This window comes from Pungitius pungitius, chromosome 12 (assembly GCF_949316345.1).
Source record: "Pungitius pungitius chromosome 12, fPunPun2.1, whole genome shotgun sequence".
In the NCBI taxonomy this organism is placed as follows: domain Eukaryota; kingdom Metazoa; phylum Chordata; class Actinopteri; order Perciformes; family Gasterosteidae; genus Pungitius; species Pungitius pungitius.
This window is the reverse complement of record NC_084911.1, coordinates 4835521-4855736: the sequence shown is the minus strand read 5'-3', so window position 1 is coordinate 4855736 and position 20216 is coordinate 4835521. Positions and strand designations below refer to the sequence as shown.

General features: G+C 46.5%; 1 protein-coding gene across 4 annotated transcripts in view; it reads right to left on the bottom strand.

Annotated features, from left to right (window-relative positions):
- Positions 1–516: 516 nt before the first annotated feature.
- Positions 517–20216, bottom strand: part of cacnb1 (calcium channel, voltage-dependent, beta 1 subunit) — a 28597-nt gene continuing 8897 nt past the window's right edge. The window contains exons 1-13 of one of the 4 annotated variants that reach the window (XM_062566346.1): positions 16532–16745; positions 11689–11808; positions 11383–11505; positions 11112–11248; positions 10860–10927; positions 9251–9411; positions 7370–7450; positions 7216–7274; positions 6995–7104; positions 4962–5113; positions 4726–4821; positions 4453–4638; positions 517–2976 (exon numbers count right to left, since the gene is read on the bottom strand). In XM_062566346.1, the coding sequence (XP_062422330.1) occupies positions 2425–2976; positions 4453–4638; positions 4726–4821; positions 4962–5113; positions 6995–7104; positions 7216–7274; positions 7370–7450; positions 9251–9411; positions 10860–10927; positions 11112–11248; positions 11383–11505; positions 11689–11808; positions 16532–16567 (1881 nt within the window). In that variant the 5' untranslated portion in view covers positions 16568–16745 and the 3' untranslated portion in view covers positions 517–2424. Of the gene's footprint in view, positions 4639–4725; positions 4822–4961; positions 5114–6994; positions 7105–7215; positions 7275–7369; positions 7451–8837; positions 8867–9250; positions 9412–10859; positions 10928–11111; positions 11249–11382; positions 11506–11688; positions 11809–16531; positions 16746–20216 lie in introns of those variants that run through there. The other 3 variants (XM_037475578.2, XM_037475580.2, XM_037475581.2) reach the window with 3 other exon arrangements.

The window sequence follows — 20216 nt, the reverse complement described above, 5'->3', positions numbered from 1 at the left end:
TTCTGCCTGTTGGTTTCTTTTATTTTTTTTTTAATTAAAGCGGCCTAACATTTGTTTTGTATTTGGAAGTCCGCTCCCGTTTATGCTCAGAAGTCGGAGTTTTTTCAGGAGCACTTGAAGGCAGCAGCGTTCCTTCCGTCACGCGGACGACGGGAGCGGACGGATGACGCAGCTTGTGACGCGCCGGGCCGCTCCATGTAGGGAAAAAAAGAGGTAACGCGATCGTGTTCCGGTTCTTCCTTTGCACCGCACGTCTTTATTATGAGCTACACAGAAAGCGAAAGCGGCTATGAAGAAAACTCCCGGGATTTCCAGCTCTATTTCACACTTTGCCCACTGATTTGAGTAACGCAACCTATAATAGGGATATTTTATATTTCTATTTCGTTATTATTATTTGTTCTATCATTTAAAATACAAAAATGTGAGTTCCAAATGTATGTTTCAGAGAGTCATTCGGGAAAGGAATTTGAGCTGAATTATATACATTTTCAATTCATCATATTTTATAATATATGAAAAGCAACAATGCGGCATTTGTTAAGGTCACATCACAGCATCTAAACTGGTGGTGTCGTGGAATTGTGTGACATCTTTTGAAAAACATAATTAAATGAATTAAGTGAATTAAATGAACTTAAATCCAGCCAAGACACAAAAGGAAACACCTCAAATAAATATAAAGATGAACAGATTTAGCATCTTTTCCCATCTCATTGCATTAATTAAATGACATAACTGCATTTTTTGATTATATTTTTAATTAAAATACGAATTTATCCACAGATTAAAAAGGAAAGGCAGAAAAAGCAAAACGTAGCTACAATCAGGCACCAATGATACATGTTATTTCATATTTTTAACAATTGCGATAACGCAACAATAACATTATTTACTGATCATTATTTAATATGTATTTATTCAACTGAAGACAGGCGGGAAAAAGCAGCCCACCGAAGACATTCATGGATTCTCCATTATAGATAACTGAGTAATGACCACAGCTGATCCTAAACCCCCCTCCCCCACACTTTATACTCCTCTCACTACCTCACAAGAACTGAAGATTTAAAATTAAAAGAAAAAAAAAAAAAAAAGTTGCAAATGTACACAGGAAAAAAACACCAATTCAGTCAGAAATCAAGTGTAAGAAGAGAGTGGTATTTAATATCAGACAAGCGAGCTGTTTGGGGTGGAAGTTTGGAGTGATTAACCACACGCACACACACACACACACACACACACCCCCCACACACACACACAAGTACTTTTTATAACCATTAGCCCTGAAAAACCGACAACAAAGCTGGTGCAAAGAAAAACAACATGAGCTACGTGCTGGAGCGACAGCATTGGCTACGGTGCAGGGTAGCCATGAGCGACACGGAGATAAGAGAGAGACACACGGGCGTGGCGTGGAGACGAGCGCGATGCGGGTTAAGACATCCCACCGTGGCAGTGGTGGACATGGCTTGGCGAGACATTCCCCGGCACTTGTGATTTGGAGTTTTCTGGAAATAAAAACGCGTTGCGAGTGGCCAAGGCGGGAGGCTTCATTCACGCGACTGCGACTGCGGTGCTGCTTTGAGTCGCCACCGACGTGAGACAAAAAGAAACCCAACGAATGGTTACCGCGGGGGGAGGAGGGGGGGGGCAAACGGAAACGGGAGGACTGGGTCAAACGTGTGAGTCGGGTACAGTGGCTGAACCGGGTCAGGGAAGAAGTAAACGTCTTTGGAGTGTACTGTTCGTTGTTATCAAGCCGACATAACGTAGCAACATCGATAAATTGTTGTGTTTAAAATATGGCAGCTTCTCTACTAGCTTTTTTTTTTTTTTTTTTTTTTTTTTTAAGGTCTGGGTGATTAGAATGTGGAGGCGAGAGACTCAGAACTTCTGGATCTCAGTACAAGAGAGATTTCCAAGAGCACGGAGTGAGATTAAGGTAAAGAGAAACCCTGACACTGTACACTGGGACGGTGACATTAGACCCTGTTTAAGACTGCAGAGGACGGACAGGACGGACTACGGCTCTACCGGCCTTCGCGCTCTACAACTGGAGGAAAGGTCGAGTCATACGGATCACAATCAGAGATTCACAATCGTAACAATTACTGTCCTCGTGCTGTCAGTATAGAAATCCATGATATTCATGCAGTATTAGTAAAGGAAAACAAAAACAGACCAATAGTATTTTTTCTAAACATAACTAAACTAATTTGAAGTTGACGAGAATGGCATCTGGCAGTCGATGTTTTTTCTATAGATTGTACTGGGATGTAAACAGATTCACTTGTTAGCCGGACTGGCGTGGCCCCAAACCCACATTTCTGTTCCTTCTGACCCTGAACCCTAAGGTTGCACCCCCCCCCCCCCTACTCCCCTCATCTATCTGTCGGTAGCTTCCTCCCTTAAGTGGTGAGATCAGCGGATGTAGACGTCCCTCCCCCAGTCGTCCTGGTTCTTGTTGCGGCTCATGTTGGCCCCGCTGTCCACGGGGTCCTGGCAGTAGCGCTCCCTCAGCTTGGCGCGTCCGTGCCCCTGCGTCTGGCTCGGCGCCGCAGGGTGGTTCAGGTTCTCCTGGTCCGGCTCGGCGCCCTCATCCTCCCAGGAGGCCTGTCTGCCGTGATGCTGCGCCAGGTGGAGGCGGCTGCCCCCGCCACCCCGGTACGGCTCGGGCTCCTCGTAGGGGTCGGTCTCAATGTCCATGCAGGAGTCGCCGGCCTCGGTGTACGCGGAGTCCCGGCTGCCCTGGGTCTCAGAGTCAAAGGTGTCTTGCCTCGACAGCCCGCGGCCGCTTCCTCCCCTCAGCTGGCCGCGGGAGGAGCGCAGGTACGCTTGCTGCTGCTGCTGCTGCGGCTGCTGCTGCTGCTGCTGAGCTTTTCCTCCCGTGTCTGTCTGATAGTCATGCAGGGCGCCGCTGCCGCCACACTCTGTCCCTTCCAGCTTCTGCTCACCGTGCACCAGGTACGGCCCCTGCAGCCAGCCAGCCACGGACGGCCATGCAACACGGCGACCATGCGGGGGACACAAACAGCAGAGCAAAACCAGTGAGTGTGAGTGGTTAGTCAGCAGCGGGGGGGGGGGGGGGGGGGATAAAACGCAGAACCACAACATCAGACAGATGTTCCAGGTGAATGGCGTGTGGTTATCAAAAACATTAGTGTGCGTGACTGACAATCCATTTATAAGATGCACACACACACACACACACACACACACACACACACACACACACACTCTCACACACACATACACGTACAGACACACACGTACGCATACAGTCAAAACAAAACAGACACAGCTATAATTCAATTAGTCAAAGAGATTAGTTCTACGAACTGGTCGATTTTTTAAATCATGATAACTACTAGCAAACACCAACACAAAAAATAAGTTATTTAACGAGCAGATTCAATCTAACGTTACAACAGCGCCACCTTGTGGTAGATGTACCTCATGGCAGAAAAGGCAGAAATGTCAATATGAGGATTATATGACTACGTAATTAATTGAACTCTGCAGCACAGGGGATCATACTGAAAGTTAATTAAGAAATACCAACAGATTTTAAATACAGCGGCTCTCAGGCTATTTGAGTTGTGTCGCCGCCTTATACTTACACTGATAAAAACAAAGGTAGAAAGAGCTATAAAACATTTCTTTTGCCATGTGTGGTAATATTGTGGCCTTGGTAACCTAAATATCCTTGACAGCGTGCAACTCATCATAAATGTTGTGTAGCCCTTGGTAACTTATGAATAGAGGCACAACTGATCGGTACTTTGTGGTTAAAAGGATTGTGAAAGAAACTTCCAAGCAGACAGAGCATTAGCAACAGCCTCCATCAAACTTGAAGAGGCGGACACGACTTGCTGTTTTCAGGGGCAGTACCATGGCAACACGGAGGAGGCCAGCAAACTGGATTCAGCCTCCCAAGAAGAAGAAAAAGTGCAGGAGAAAGGAGGCCACAGAGCTAAAGAGGGCAGGGTGAGAGTGTGTGTGTGTGTGTGTGTGGGGGGGGGGGTGTGTGCAGCAGATATCATTTTACTCTTGATTACTGCGAAATGGAAGGGGGCCCCACGTCGGCAGAGGCGCCTCATGGGTTACCCCTGGAGCCCAGAGTGGTTTGAGTGGAGCTGCTCCCACAGCTAAATGCGCAATCTGGTGGGTGCTCTAAAAGCAAGCCGTTCGCGTGTGTCAATTTTGGCTCGATTGATGTGTCAGGCGTGTTTGTGAGAAGGTTTTTTCCATATACAGCACGGACAGGGTTTCAATGCACTTTTCCTTCAGTGTTTAGAGAGCAGCTCGCCGCGTTGAGGGTGGGTCCCGGCCGGCCTTTCTGCCAGGACTTCAGAGAGCGTGCTCTTCCTCTTTCCCCTCTTTGGCTACGGCACTTTCCATGTCGGGCCACATATCCAGATTTCGGCGCAGGGAGGTGAGCACCTGTACCTGCAGGTTGGAGACGGGCTCGGGGGAGGCGGCCAGGGCCGCTGTTGCCATGGTGCGGTTGAGCAGAGGGTTGGGGGGGTTGCTGCTCGGGGGGTGCGTCGCCTTCCAGTACGCCTCCAGGTAGTCGGCCAGGTGTTCGCAGGCGTCCTCCAACTGGTTCTCGTCCAGGATGATGTCGAACAATTCCTGCACATAACAAAAAAAACGACTTTATTTGTTTGCTTTACGGAACCAAAATCTGTATTTTCATTTCAGTCAAAAAGCAGAACTCACAGGTGGGCACTGGGCCAGCTTGTCCGCAGCCACCATCTGCACATTTAAGTGTTTAGCCTGGGACTTCCCCCTGGATTTGATGAGCCTCTGGAGGACCTGCAGGGGAACCACAAGCAGTTGTCCGTTGAAACGGAAATGGAGTACGTGGAGGGTTAGGGAGGATGTTTTCATCCAGGGAACGCGTCACAGACTATTAGTAGTAGAATGATAAAAAGAAAGTTCAACTGTTGGCGTACCTTGGGTGAGGCTATTTTGATATAGACAATGATGGGAGCGAGGGAGGTCTTGGCCAGCTGGGAAGGGTGGTTGATGGTGTCTGCATCCAGAGCAACCAGCTGGAGGGTGCGTGCCAGCTCAAAGATGCGCTCTATCTCACTCTGCACCTCCGCTGAAGGCCCGGGACAGATAAGACACATGAGTACAGCGAGGCAGCAAAACAAGGAGCGTAAAGTACGTCTCTCTTTGAAGAAGATGCAGCACGCCGTGTCAGACATGCACGCCGCTGTTCAAAGCGCATGAATTAGATTGGGATTACAGTTTGATTTGTCCATTAATTCACAGCTAAAAGGAGCAATAGAGCCTCTTCATTCCGTGGCCACCTCCCAACATTTAAAATGTCCCTATTTCGTTTTTCTTTTATTTTAAAAGTAGGGAGGCACTTAAGAATGAAATGCCTGTTGCACTCGTAATCGCCAATAAAAAGAGCACAATTTCTCACCATGTAAATAAAACAGGAAAAAAAAACCCTCTTGAAGCAAATTAAGTGGAGCATTAGTTGTTGTTAGCGCTAACAGGTCAGTAATTATCCAATCAGGTGAACCACTGAAATCAGTGGACTGCCACAGTGTTTTGTTTCCATTGTTCCTCAACTACAGCCCATGAGAGCTTGCTAATTATCATTTTGAACAAAGTGTCCCCCCTTTATTTTCTTTTAAATTGGCCTGTTGAGGTGTAAGGAGAGAGATTAAAACCAGAAACCCAAACTGTTCCTCGGCTGTCTGGGCAAACCTCAGCGCCTCTGAGCGCCCGGCTACCCAGCGGCAGAGAGAGATAAAGCGGGCAAAGCAATCTTTGCAAAGGAGTGGCCTGCACGCATTTCAGCAGCCTCCAGAGGGCTGAGGATTAAAAGCACGGAGGCAACATCGGGAGAGTGCTCTGCAGAGTGATAAGACGCGTGAACTTTAGCTCATAAAAAAACACCTGGCAAGGTTTCCATTAAACTCAACACAGACTTGGACATTTAGCCAATTTGGATTGGACTGCAGAGAGAAACTAGCTCGAGTGCATGAGGCGAAGTCCAGCTGCTATACCGGCTATCCTTGGGAATATATGAATAAAAATATCTGCCCATTCCTGCACATAGTAAACGTCCGACAGGTCTCTGTGAGCTTTGAATTTTCTTTCCTCCCTTTATGTCCATTAGAGTCTACGAGCCGTCACACAGAAAACGTGAGGAACGGAGAAACTGACAAACAAGCAGACGGGCAGACAAACGATGGATGAGTAGATGATGAGTTTTGTGGGGAGAAAAGAGGAGGGTGAAGAAGCAGAGAGGCTCCATTGTTCATACATACCCAGCGCGTCTGAATCGACAGAGAGTGGGAGAAGAAGACAGCAAGTGGGAGAGAAGGAAGGATGAGTGGTTGAAGGGCAGGAAAGACAGTATGAAGAAAAAGAAGTGATCCGGATCAGACTACAAAATGGGCAGAATTCAGACTGTCTTTGCATGACCTACCTACATGTTCTATAAAGACTATGTCATGTTATGTCTGTGCCTCTGCAAAACAATCCTGTTGCAGTTTACTTAATAATTCTGTCCTGTTATACACAGGACATAAAATGATCCAAATCAGCATTAGAATTGATCAGCAATGGCCCAAAATGTGTTTCAACTCATACTGGAGTCCTGGTAGAACCTTTTTGTCAAATCTGAGGAAAACTCCCTCCAGGCCTTGTTACATTTAATCCACTCAGCGAGAGAACGTCCCACCGACAAAATAGCCACACACTTTGTTGATGATTTACTTCATCGTCTTAATACCTCGAGCATCATAACAAAAAAACAAAGATATGAAATACAGATAATGAAACAGATTTCAATGGATGTGATGAAAAAATATGCTGTTTACTCCTCAATCATTTTCATGCGCCACTTTGTCCAATGACGAAAGCCGAGACCTTACTGTCTTGGCTGAAGACTAAAGGGCAGTTTTCTTCGTTTGTGGCTTTTTTTTTGTGCGGGTCGGAAGCGGGTCCTGTGTCACCTTACCCAGGCTGGAGCGGGTACTCGAGCGCTCAATGATGGTGTGTTTGCTGGGGTTGTTGAGGACTGAACGTTTGGCCAGGGAGATGTCCGCTGTCACCCGTGTGATGGATATCCTGAAAGGGATACCCGGTGCACCAGTCGTTAGAGGGTCAGGAAACAGAAACCACTTACAGCAGAGCCTACAGTGCATACTGGCTGGGAATAGCAGGGGATCTCATTCCTACCTGCCCTCAAACTTGTGTTTCAGAAAGTCAAAGAGTGCTTTCTGCATCATGTCTGTCACCTGAAGACGAAACGCCGGGGGGGGGGGGGGGGGGGTTAAGACAAAGATGTTGGACGTATTAAAACGAGTAGATGTGGCGGGTTTTTTCTGGTCACCTCATATCCTTTAAGTGACGGACCGACCAGGATGATGGGTCTCATGGAGGGAACCACGTCGTAGGGCGGAACGTGCTCCATCTGCACCGGGGAGAGACGGCACCAACGTTGTGGTGAGCGAAATCATAAAATCAACATTTACTCAACCCCCCAAAACCCCTCTCTCCACGTCTAGGGACATATTTTTCCAATATGTCCTGATTATGTTAGAAATCTACAATAACAAAAGATTTTGCATCCCTGTCCCAGCTATAACTCACCCATTGACACAAAGTGGTCTTCATGTTCCAATTATATATCGTCTGTCCTATTTTCTGAAATCTTACAAAATATAAAGAAACTGTTCCTAGAGTAGTGGCTTTTTAAAGACATTTACATGAGGAAAAAAAAAAAACACCCACACACAAACACGACCCATATTGCAGCTCCTGGACTTAAGGCGTATTTCTGCACAATGAATCAGGAAAGGAATGATTCATCCATAAGGAATCCGTAAGCCTTTAAGCTCTTTAGACATGTGTGAGGGGGAAATAGTCACATGTGCTACATACCTTGTAAACATTCAAATTGGATGTATTTTTTGTTTTGTTCTGTATTTCAAGCACGTCTCCACCTCCATGTGTGCTGTGCAGCTCTTCAAGCAGGGGATAGTGCTTGAGTGGCCCGCTCCATTACGTTACATAAAGCAGAGCAGAGGAGGCTCGTTTCCCCTCATTTGTATTCACAGAGGCTAAATATAATACATTTTAAAGTTTCCAAATGGTTCTTGTGTCTAAAAGGACTGTGCTGGAGCACCGAACACAACATAAAAGTGCTCATTGGTTTTGAATAGCATGAGCATAGTGCACAACTTAGTGTGGTGAGTAACAGCAACAGGATGGTGTGCATAATAAAGATCTGGATTATAGCTCAGTCCTACAGTTTATTGTCCCCTTCTGTTTTATGAAATTCTGCAGTTACAATGTAGAAAATAAACTATATTTTAGTTCCTAACGTCCAGTATAGTATTTGTTCAACACTATAGGATATTCTGTCGGGTAAACATAAAAGCTGTTGACTCAAGGAATATGTTGTTACAAAATGCTGATGTTGAGATATTCTCATTCTTCATTTACCCTGCAACGCGTGACTCCAATTGTGCTGAAAAGCGCAAAATAAACGCTGAATGTTGGCTCCTGACAGTCTGATGAAAGGATGTCAGGATGCGTTACTGTTACACTCTCACAGGGTCCGGGCACATCGGCACCTGCGCTCTGACGGCTGTGATAGAAGCTCTGGGGGAAATGCCAAAGGTTTCCCCCCCCCCCGGGGCTCTAGAAATGATCCCTTGAATATCATGGGGTGCTGGTAAAATATCCTCTTGGACGGGTTTCTTACCGCCACGGGGAGGAGCATGTGACACAACAGAAGACGAGCAGGAAGAAGTTGAAACGTTAGAGGGTTAGTGTCGAGAACAAACCGCACTCACCGACTTCTGTTTCTGTTTAGCCGGGCCACCTACGGCGCCATTCCACACAAAAGCCAGAAGAAGCACAAAACACAAGAGCACATTTGGTTATTGACAGGTTAGGTTAGTGGGGAGAGGAGGACTGCTACCTCCTTCTCTCTAAAAGCAGATCAAAAACGCATACGCCCGCAGCCGCCATTTCAGAGTGTTTCAGTTAGTTCCAAGGCGCAGCTGGACAAGCACAGAAGCACTCAAACGTGGCCGGAGCTGCATTAGCGGCAGGAACAGTTGTGAGAAGTTAGTGAGAGGGCAAGAGGGGGGGGGGGGAGATTAGACCGGAGCCCATCGCGGACGGGTGGAGGGACAAATGCGGTAGAGCGGCCGGCGAGGTAGGCACGTTATCCCTAATGGCCCCTAGTGGCCCCTAATGTTACCTTCTTAAAGAAAGGCAGTCGGTGGGCGTTGGCCTGAGGGGACGATACGCTGCCTGACATGCCCTTGGTGGAGCGAGGGTCACCCTGGGACTCAGGGGGCTCCTCGGCCTCCAGGTCGAGCGGGTCAACGTCAAAGGCCACAGTGGACATGTCCAAGTGAGCTGATGAGGGGGTGAGGGCGGGTGGTGCAGAGAGAGGGGGGAGAGAGACAGGTCAGACAGACGAGGAGAGAGAGAGAGGAAGGAAGGAAGAGAAGGACAAGGCAAAGAGGAAATAATAGAAGGGCAAAAGCAAAAAGGGGAAGAGCAAATAGAAGTATGAAAAGATGCAACCAGAAAGAGGCATGGAGGACATTGCAGAAGATGACATTTACTGAGATCAAAAAGGTGGCATTGTAAGATTTAAACTGGAAACAACATTTACACGAGTTTAAAAAAAAGAAAAAGGAACACAGCAGATTACCACGAAGGACGGCACAGATGCGGGGTATAATAGCATGAACAGAGAGCCGGTATAGTGAGACGAGAAAGCAACAAAATTTGATGTGTAGATGTGTAAAAGGAGTAGGAGTTAGAAAAGAAGGAATCGAGCTGAGAGGAAAGCCGGGGTTTTGAATTAAGTGTTTGTGGGGATAATTGCTGGTGATGCCTGTGTGTTCGGCACGTTTTGGTTTAAAGGAGCTTGTTGTCTTAGCTTAGCACGAAGACGGCACATTTTAAAACAGCTAACCGGGCTTTGCCAAACCAGAGTTGTTGACAGGTGGATTTCATTCCCTTTGATCAGAGCTAAACTATTAAACCAGCTGATGGAAGTATCATTGATCATCTAACTCTGCGGCCGGGAGACTAATTAGGGTATTTCTCAATATGTCAAAATGTTGCTTTAGAGGGGAACACCACCTACATGACGAATCACAGCATTCTCTTTCCATGGCCTAGGGAAGCACAATCCACATTCATGAGCTGAGTACAAAGTTTGGAGCTGCTCCATTGACAATGATTTGGAGACATTGAGCTTCATTTTATCGTATCTGTTGTGGCGGTACTGGGTGTATTAGACCGACGTGGTGTCTATTGTACAAGTGTATTGTTGAGTATTTAATTGACGAAACAGAATCAGAATATTTTCACCCATGTTTGCATTTCCATCTTTTCCGCTGTTTCGCTGGATATCGAGAAGCAGCTCTGTAACGTCTTGGCAAATGAGCGATGCACACACACACACACACACACACACACACACACACACACACACACACACACACACACACACACACACACACACACACACACACACACACACACACACACACACACACACACACAAGCCAGACACACTTGTCAATTTTAATGAGAGCGGTCCATTCTCAGCTCTATTTCAGTCCCGTCCTGTGTGCAAATGACAGACCTAAGACCCCTCTCACTTCACACAGCAACCCACGGAGGCGCCGTGTGATTCATCATCATGCCTGACTAACTACCCAATTAAAATATTCATCCAAATATCAGGCGCCGGTCGAATCCCTTTCTCGCTCCGTCAGGATCGCACCGACGCCCACAGAGAGAGTCACCATTTTGCCAGTTAATAGGGAGATCCCCCTTGACCTCACCTGTGCCAGGTGGGGTGGGCCTGCGGGTTCCCGTGGCAACGTCCAAACTGGAGCTTCCTCCAGATTTACTGAAATTGGAAAAAACTGATTGTGTGGTGAAAGAAAGACAATATGGTACATAGCACTCATGTGGTTTATAAAAAGCAGTATTAGTGCTCGCACTGCAGATCTTCTATCAAACCGCCATTTGTAGATGCCGGGTTGTAATTTGTGGTGCTGATGCTGAAGCTGCTGAGGGGTTCTCGCGGTTACCTGGAGCTGAGCCGGTTTTGTCTCATCTTCTGCTCATGCAGCAGACGGGTGTTCTCCAGTTTGACCGGACTGGGGATGAAGCCGACCTCACAGCCCTCCTTCACCAGGCGTCCGATCCACCAGTCATTGTTGTATTTCTGCGCGCAGACAGACATCCGAAACCAATGAGATACAGGAAATCTCACACAGATCACCATTTTAAAACGTGTTATAAAAACCTCTACAATTACAAGTACATGTGACCAATTAGAACACCTGTGGATGTTCATACCTCTTTAATGTGCAAGAAGTCTTTGGCTTCGAAGGATATGGCCATGCCCTGCACAGGAACCTCATCACTGGGACCGGGGTTGTAGCCAACATTTGTCCGCACAGCGAATGCCACCGGTTTTGTCTGGAGCAGTGGACAGGCGTTGAATGATGAATTGCGGGTCAAAAAGACAACAACCCCCCCCAACTCTGAGTACAGTCTCCCCCTCGGCACTGATGATATGGATGTGAAAATGCTGCAATATGGATTCCTAACACTGTGCAGGACGAATGACATAGCGGAGACGGGTAGCAGTTGAACTCTGACCTTTGCCTTCTCAAGCGTGGCGAGGGCCTGTCTGTCGGCCTCTTTCCTCAGGGCCTCGGGGTCCTCCTCCAGGGACACGTCCGAGTCCGATGGCCGGCTGGTGTAGGAGTCTGCAGAGCCCTGAAACACACAATGAGTTTAAATAAAGGTGAGGAGGGGAAAGGGACAAGATGTCCACGATTCAATCCCCCCGAGAGAGACAAGCAGAAGCAGTCTGTGTGAGATTGTGGGACGAGCTTAATGATGTTTGGGGCCTATATTCTTCTCCTGGCTTCCTTTTCCCCGTCTTAAGGCCCTTTGCAATTTAATTGTCAAAATTTCAAGACTGCCAAACCTACAGAGACACAAGAAGGGGGCCTCCGCCTTCATATTGCATGAGAGCTGACTGTAACTTGAGGTGGAGCAGATGCACGGGGGCCCGACATTTCAACTGCAGCTTCAGTGAGGCCCGAGGTGCGAAGCCTTTTTCGCACAGGTAAAGCCGACTTGTTGTGTGGGTGTGTCAAGTAGGGAGAGACAGAAGTAGGGATAAAAGTAGCCTGAGGACTGTTCATGATATTAGGGGGGGGGGGTATAAATTTCCCATGAAGTGGCTGCGGTTTCCAACACTCATGCACGGTAACTTGACTCCACGCTGCTGACCCTCATCCAGACATTCATACCACAATACATACAAACCGAAGGGAGGAGATCCGAATTTCTGGAGTGTTGCAGTGTTCAACTTATATAACAATCCCATTTATTCTCTTCTTGCTGTACTTTTTTTTTTTTCTGCTGACAAGCTGCCTGGCGCTTTGTGGGAGCCGCTGACAAGAATGCGGACAGCTGAATGTGCCAGGCAGAAGAAGTGAGTCACTAGGTGTGGGCTTTTAAAATAGAGGTGAGAAAACACACAGGATGACACACACCATATGAAATGAGGATGAAAGATTGTAGTCAGACACACAAGTGTCCTCGGTGAGACACAACAGTGACAATAAATAACATCTCTCGTTTCGATATCAGTTACATTTTTGATGACTAAGTTTGGAATATAAATAATTACAAACATGTTCAAACCCCTTTTTTGTCTTAAATAAAACCTTAAAATATGAAAAACCCCAAATGATCGCAGATGAAATGAAAGGTAAACATTCTTAATATTCCTCTTTGGCGGCATTCCTATGAGAAAAAACCAAGTGGATCTAAAGATCTAAACATATACCCAGATCCTGAATACGTTCCCTCATATGTTGACAATTGAAGTTATTTAAAACGAAACACAAATGTTGATTCTAGCTCGGCCACCGAGGAGCTAAAGTGACACAAAATGTGGACCCTCCCCGTTTCCAAGGCGACGGCCAATTACTCCTCGCGTCCCCGGGCATGCCGCAAACCATCCTTACTTCCCTGTTTCACGTGAACGCTCGTGACGGTGCGCGCCCGCATCCCACTCAGGTAGGAGGTATAATCCGGCGAGCGGCACGCAGCGTCTAATGAGGACAATAACAGCCGCCCCCCCCACTTACCAGCTGTGAGTCATCCTCTAAATCATACAAGTGCATCCCAACACGGAGCACTCGCTAAGTGAAGGGTAACGAACCCCCGAGGGGGAGCCCACGGGAATATTTGAAGAGGAAGAAAACAAAACACAAAAAAAAAGGCTAAATGACGTCTGGAACAACCTGAGACCAGGTGGCTCACTACAAACAGGTCGGTGATGCAGCAAAATGTTGAGCGAGAGAGTGGGAGGGAATACTGTGTGTGTGTGTGTGTGTGTGTGTGTGTGTGGTCAAGCTCTTCTGTGAGTCACTCATCCAGTTGATTCACGTCACACGATACCAGAGGGGGAAAAGAGAGCAGAGAAGGTTTGATGGTTTCATTTGCACGGACACAATGGTCAATATTTGATGTATTTTGATAAAAGTGCCCCCCTTTCTCTCCCTTTCAGAGCGCAGAGTTTTGATAGACCGAACGAGACACCAAGCACATTTCCTCCACCTTTTCTTTCTGACGTCCTCTTTCCTTCCCTCTCTCCTTATTCTCCTGTCACTGGGTTGTGTCTCTAATTTAGCTGCTTGCTTCACTTCACATACAGCTCCTGTTCAAAATAGCCACAGGCCACCTGATGTCAAGGCTTCTTTCCTATTGGCAGCGCCAGACTGGAGACCCTCGCAGTGTCATAGTAACCATTCCTGCGGCATAAAACAGCCTGGGAGAACTGCCTCTGGAAGGAGATAGACAGAGGACATAGGAATGAAATAGTAAATAAAATACGCTCAAGGGAAATCCACAGCGGGGAAATTGCATCAAAGCTTTTTAACAGGTGGTCACTGGTTTTCTCCCGTGGTTACACAGTTAAAGCTGTGAGCTCAATGCCTGGAGGACAACACAGCAATCCAAAAAAAAGATTAGGGCCTTAAGGGGTGTTCTATTACCAAAAGGTAAATAGCCATGTTTAACGGGACTACAACTAAAACTTCTTCTTTATATCAAAACTTTACTGCGTTGTGACCACGGGAAGGTTAAGAAAGAGCAAAATACGGGACAGGTGCAGGAGGTGAACCTCAGTAATCATCCTGAAAATGAACCAACTGTGTTTCCTCTTCATTTTCTGCACAGTGGCTGCCACTGTGATGGATCTGCAGCTCCTTGGCATTTGCCATTGGACAAATGGATAGAGGGGAAAAAAGAGCAACAGAGTGTAGGGGGAATAATTGAATAAGGAGTGAGGGCAGCAAGAGAGAAGTGCGTTGAATGATGAGTGAAAGAGTTTCCCTTCTGAATGGAAATCAGTCTGCATTGTTCATTTCTGATGCAACGCCACAATTTTAAAGAGTTTTAACAAAAGGAGGAGAAGTCAAAGGTAATTGATGTAAAAATGATCCAATGTTAGGACACATCTATATAGAGGTTGTCATGAAAATACTGAACCGGCATGACAATCAGATTAGTTTCCTCCGTTTAAGATCTTTATAAAAACAAAGGAAGTTGCCACCTCTTTGCGTCAGATAGCGGGACAGAGGTCAAAGATTTTAATATGCCGCTTCCATAAACAACAGGGACATAGCAAGTACTGTCACACAAAGAAGTGATAACTATCCGAGTGCTCACACATACAGCAACCCCCTCAGTAAATAGACACAAATACATTCACACTCTTTAGCTTAGATAATGTGACAACAACAAAGAGGGAGAAGAGAGAACATTAAATATAATTGTCTTATTTGCTCTGTCTACGAGCCTCCTCGCTGCCCAATGTCCAATATTTCAGAAAGAGACAACTTCTCATCTCCAACAAAATATCATGTAAAGGGAGGGGAATACGTCTCACAGTCTCACGTCACACAGCAGACGGAGGCAACAAAGTGAGGAATCGCAAAGGAGAGATGTCCAGTCAGACACCAAAGGCCGGGCGGCTCTGAAGGGCCATTGTGCTTTTTTGTGTCCCAGCAGAGTCATGGCAATAAAAGATGCACTAAAAAGATGAATCAGAAATACACACACACACACACACAAACAAGCAAAACAAAGACCAATAACCAATTGCTCCTTCTGGATTATTTTCAGTCAATCCTGCTTCTTGAGCAACTTCTTTCAAGTCAATATTCAGGCTGCTTAGTCGGATACATTTCTAATGTTACTGACACAACGAAAAGACACTATTTACTTAATATCGTATTTCTACAGATCTCCTTTTAATAAAATATGTCAACCTTCTCAATGCAATTGCATATGTAATTGAATGTTTTCTTAACTCAATGAGCTTTGTAACATAACATTAAAGTGTGTGTAAGAATCTGGCAATGAACACAAGTATTATTTTCAGACCTGAAGAAGTGTGATGAAGTGGGAAGATACAAGTTGGTGGATACTCTAATTAAAAAGGTTCAAAACCTGCTTCACCATACATACTCTTTTATGAAGTAGACCTCAAATTATTACTCAATCCATTGTAAATTATAAGATTTCTTTTTGATATTCAGTAGTAATAGATGTCCTTTTCAGGATAACTGCTAAAAAGTTCATTCAATGTGAACATTTGCTGGTTTATTTAAGTGTAATGGACACTTACATATTTACTGAACAATTGTCAGCCCGAAAATGAACTGAAATAAAGCTCAATGAAACAAATTCAACTGCTACGTATTCATTTAAAAAAGTAATCATTTTGTCGTATTTGGGCAACAGCGTGTGATAAACATCATCACGACTGATGAGGTGATTACTCCATCAATAATCAACAATTTTGATAATCCCTTGATTATTGAAGGGGATTTATTCAACAAAAATGTGCATTAACATTTTTGGAGTCTGTGGTTGTTTGATTTCTATCAATATGAATGAATTTTTCTCAACCGTTTTGTGAAATGTATTAAGCAATTTGAAGGAACCACCGAGTCATAGATATTTCTCTGGGTTTTCTCTCACTTCACTGACTGATAATCAAAACCACCAATTTGCATGACCTCTTTTATCCCAATACAAATGCAATAATTGAAAAAAAGAATGGAAGTCCAACAACAACAACAACAAAATGGTAAATTGTAAAGCAAACACAGCCACGTTCAATAAGAAGCTGAATGAGGATCCAGCGAGGCCCCTCTCAGCGGTGAACGGACCTGCGGGCCGTGCACATGGCAGCAGAGGCAACTGCTGCGACTGGAAGTCTAATTAAAAACCCAGCGCCTTCCGAGCAGCTGTGGCCCGGCCCGAAATGGGAATCACGACCAAAGGGAAGCCACGGACCCGGGGCGGCTGAAGCGCCATCGGGGCGCTGAACTTTCAAAATCTCTATCGGGACCCACAAAGAGAAACCGGCGCGAAAGCCTCCTGCAGTGGGGTCAGACGGAATCCTCCTTACCATGGCGGGCCTCTGAATCCTCCCCGTCCTCTCCATGCTTCCTTCGCCGCGCTCGCCACACCACAGGAAAACCAAGGGGTCCACGGACACAGAGTTATGTGTGTGTGTGTGTGTGTGTGTGTGTGACAGAGATAGCAGTTACCAGTGTCTGTCTGTTAGCCCGACAAGTGCAGAAAGGTACGTGTGTCTATGTGTGTGTGTGTGTGTGTGTGTGTGTTTGTCAGTGTATGTGCGTGTATGTGATAGGAGAGAGCTCTCTCTTAACCTCCAACCACACACACACACACACACACACGCACCCACGCACACACACCCCACCTCCACAACCCAGAGGAACGGGACGCGTTGAGTAGAGGAAGGGGAGCTGAGGCTGACCGGGGGTCGGGTTGCAGGACTTGTGCTACATTTGCAAAGTGGGGAAATATATTTAGCCCCCCCAGGCCGGGGCAGAGACAGGGACATGAACGCACTGAGACCCAGAAGGGGGCTCGGTATGCAGCCGTCAGCCATTCAGTGCCCTGACTGACGTGGGAGAGGGTTGGGGCAGTGCCCAGGGAAACCCCCCTCCTCCCTTCTGTCTCTCTCTCTCTCTTCTCTTCACTCCTCCCAGTCTCTGAACCCATCTCATTCTTTCTGCCCCCCCCCCTCTGTCTCTCTGCCGGAAATAGGCAGAGAGACAGAAGGGGGTTGGTCGGCCAACTTCATTCGTTTTAGATCAGATACCAATGTTGCTTCTTTGTATTTTCATTCAAGTTATATTTATGACTATGAGGCTTTACAATCAGTGCACAATAGGAGATTTGTTTTAAACAAGAGTTAAGTGCACATCAGGATTAACTGTAAACACTTCCTGGTTATAAATGTAAAACAGGCCTTGTCTACATTTTGTGTGTCCAAATTTCACTGCAAAAAGTGTACACTATGAATATGAGTGTATTGTATACACTTGAGAGCATTGAAGAGGCTAAAGTAGGCAAGTTTCCAGGCAAATCATACGCGAGGAGGGCTGCTTGAAGGGGGTGGTACTGGGGGCCCAGTGTGTCCACCAGAGGGCGTCCTCTGACCCATTTAAAGCTGCTTCTCTGTGGCTACACCACGCCGGGCGGCCTACTCCTCTCTCGCCTAAGTACCGGATGACAACACAACCACCTGGGGAAGGTGAATGGATGGAGAGCTGCCAGCAGGCCCAACAGTTGATCCGACATGCCAGTCAAAGCCAGCAGTAACTGGGGCTCTGCTGGGATTCTGGTGTCACCGCTGACAGGAGGACAGCTTGTCTCTTTGCAGCATCCAGACCCTCGAAAACCTTTGCTGCCAGCTAGGACAAGACACAATCTGGTCTGTACAGCGCTGTGGGGGGGGTGGGGGGGTGGTTCTTGATATTCTGGTGGTTGAGATAGTCAATGTTGGCTGGTTAAAATATATTTGAGAGAGTTTGAAGAGTTTTAAAACAAGATTCTTAGTTGTAAACTTTCTTAAATTCATTTTTTATATATGCAGAAAGGTTTGTACTTTATATCTTTTTAACATGCAAGATCGGGAACAACGTCTGCGCAAAAAACACCAAACTGATTTCAAGTGGGGACACCGTTCACGAATGCACTTTGGAAGCTGATTACATGCTCACAGAAAGTGGTCTGGGCTCCCTGGTTTGAACATTGGATGCCGATCCAAAACTGCGGTTGGATTTGCAGGGACTCTTGTACGTAATGCATGGATTGCAGGTATTACATCTACTTTGATTTGTTCAACATTTCGAAAAAATAACGTGAGAGCAAATCTGTTGCAGAGAGCAGGTTGCATTAAATGTAGGGAAAATGGCACAAGGGACATTGCAAATGGCACCCAAATACAAGGGATAAACAAATTTAACATAAACTTTTGTTCGCTGTATGCCAATTTAATCCTCCACATTTGGTAGTAGCGCCCTAAAGAATCCATCACACATTCAGTTGTTGCGTTATACAAGGCTATTGACAAAGCCAATCATCCAATTCTTCTTCAGTAGCTTTTCACATGTTTTAATGCACTGCTGTGGTTTACCAGATAAGAGAGTTGTTGTTATCCAATGATGGAGCCAATAGACCATTCACTAGGCCCTGCCCCCCCCCCCCCCCCCGCTGCTTCTCCATCAAGCCCCCAGAGCATTGACCTCACACTGTCACTAAAATGCACTCCAAAACATCCTTTCAGAGAGAAGAAGACATGAGGGCCGAAAACATGCATTTGAAGGATTCATCCAGGATGTCGAAGTGATTCCGAAGTGAAATAAAAATAAAAGGATGGAAGCTAAAGCCTACCTCTCACTGAGTGTAGCAATTGAGGCTGGCCAATACTACACTATAATTTGTCAGTCTGCATTCAAGGCTCCATTTCTTTCCGTTATATGGCCACGCCGAACCACAAAATGTCAATCCTTGGGCTGTTATGATCTTTGATAAATGTCAATGACCTGCCTAATGTTTTTTTTTTCTCACATAGATAACAAAAGAAAAACATGACAGATGTCGAATTAGATTTGATGTTAATGCTGCAGCGTCTATGAGCATCTATATGCGTGTGTAGTGGGTGAGCCGGCTCTTACGAAGGCGTCTCTGAGAGTTCCAATCTAATACACAGGAATCTGCTGTGGGTTGTTCAAGGGGGGACTAAAAAAAAAGGCTATTTGTACAAAAGCCTACAAAGGGCAGAAAAGTAAATAATTCAGGTTTATTTTTGTTGCATTAACATAGAGCCTCCTTTTAATCGGAAGATTATCAGTTTTATTTCTGGCTTCTCTGCGTGTTGATGTAAGACACTGAACCAGCCAATTACTGTTACGAAGGAGGCCCCTGCACCGCCTTCCTCTCGCCACCGGAGGGACCCTTCTCCCGAGTACTAACTGGTTTAGAACTCCATCACCCATCATGCTTCACGCCAGGGACTGATTGCGCAGCACCACTGATTACACACACACCTGCACCTCATCTACACACACACACCTGCACCTCATCTACACACACACACAAAAGCCACGAACACCCACGCACTCACTGCGAAGTCTTGATTCTGCCCCGGCTGTCATTTCTGAGCGTTTTCCCCTTGTCTTGATCCCTGTTTATTGACCACGGACCGTACTCCTTTGCTGACCGCCCCTTGCCCACGACCACTCGGATTGTTTATCGGACTGTGATTCTCTCTGCCTGCCCCGACCCCTGCCTGCCCACTGACCACGATCTTGTCTGTCCTACATTGCCCTGTCTGCTGTCTTTGACCCTGCCTGTCTGATACCCCAATAAAGAGCTGCGAATGGATCCCTCCGTGTCCGGCGCCTCCTTACAGAAGACTTCGCCACCCACGGATCCAGCAGGCCTCGTACAGCTGTCCTCGGAGCTCTCCGTTCAAGCCACCCAGCTGGCCCAGCACCACCATCAGCTACAGCGCCTGACCACCCTCACCGAGGAACTAGTGCACGCACTACGCGGGCTACAGGTATCAGCAGACGCCGGCGCCACGCCACCGAATCCTCCTTCCAATGCCTCCCCAGCGACCGTAAACCAGCCGATTAACCCCCGTCTGGCTCTTCCTGAAAAGTTTGATGGCACCACTGGAAGGTGTAGAGGCTTTCTTCACCAATGCACACTCTTCGTCGACCAACAACCCTCGATGTATCCAACGGATTCGAGTCGGATAGCTTTCATCAGCT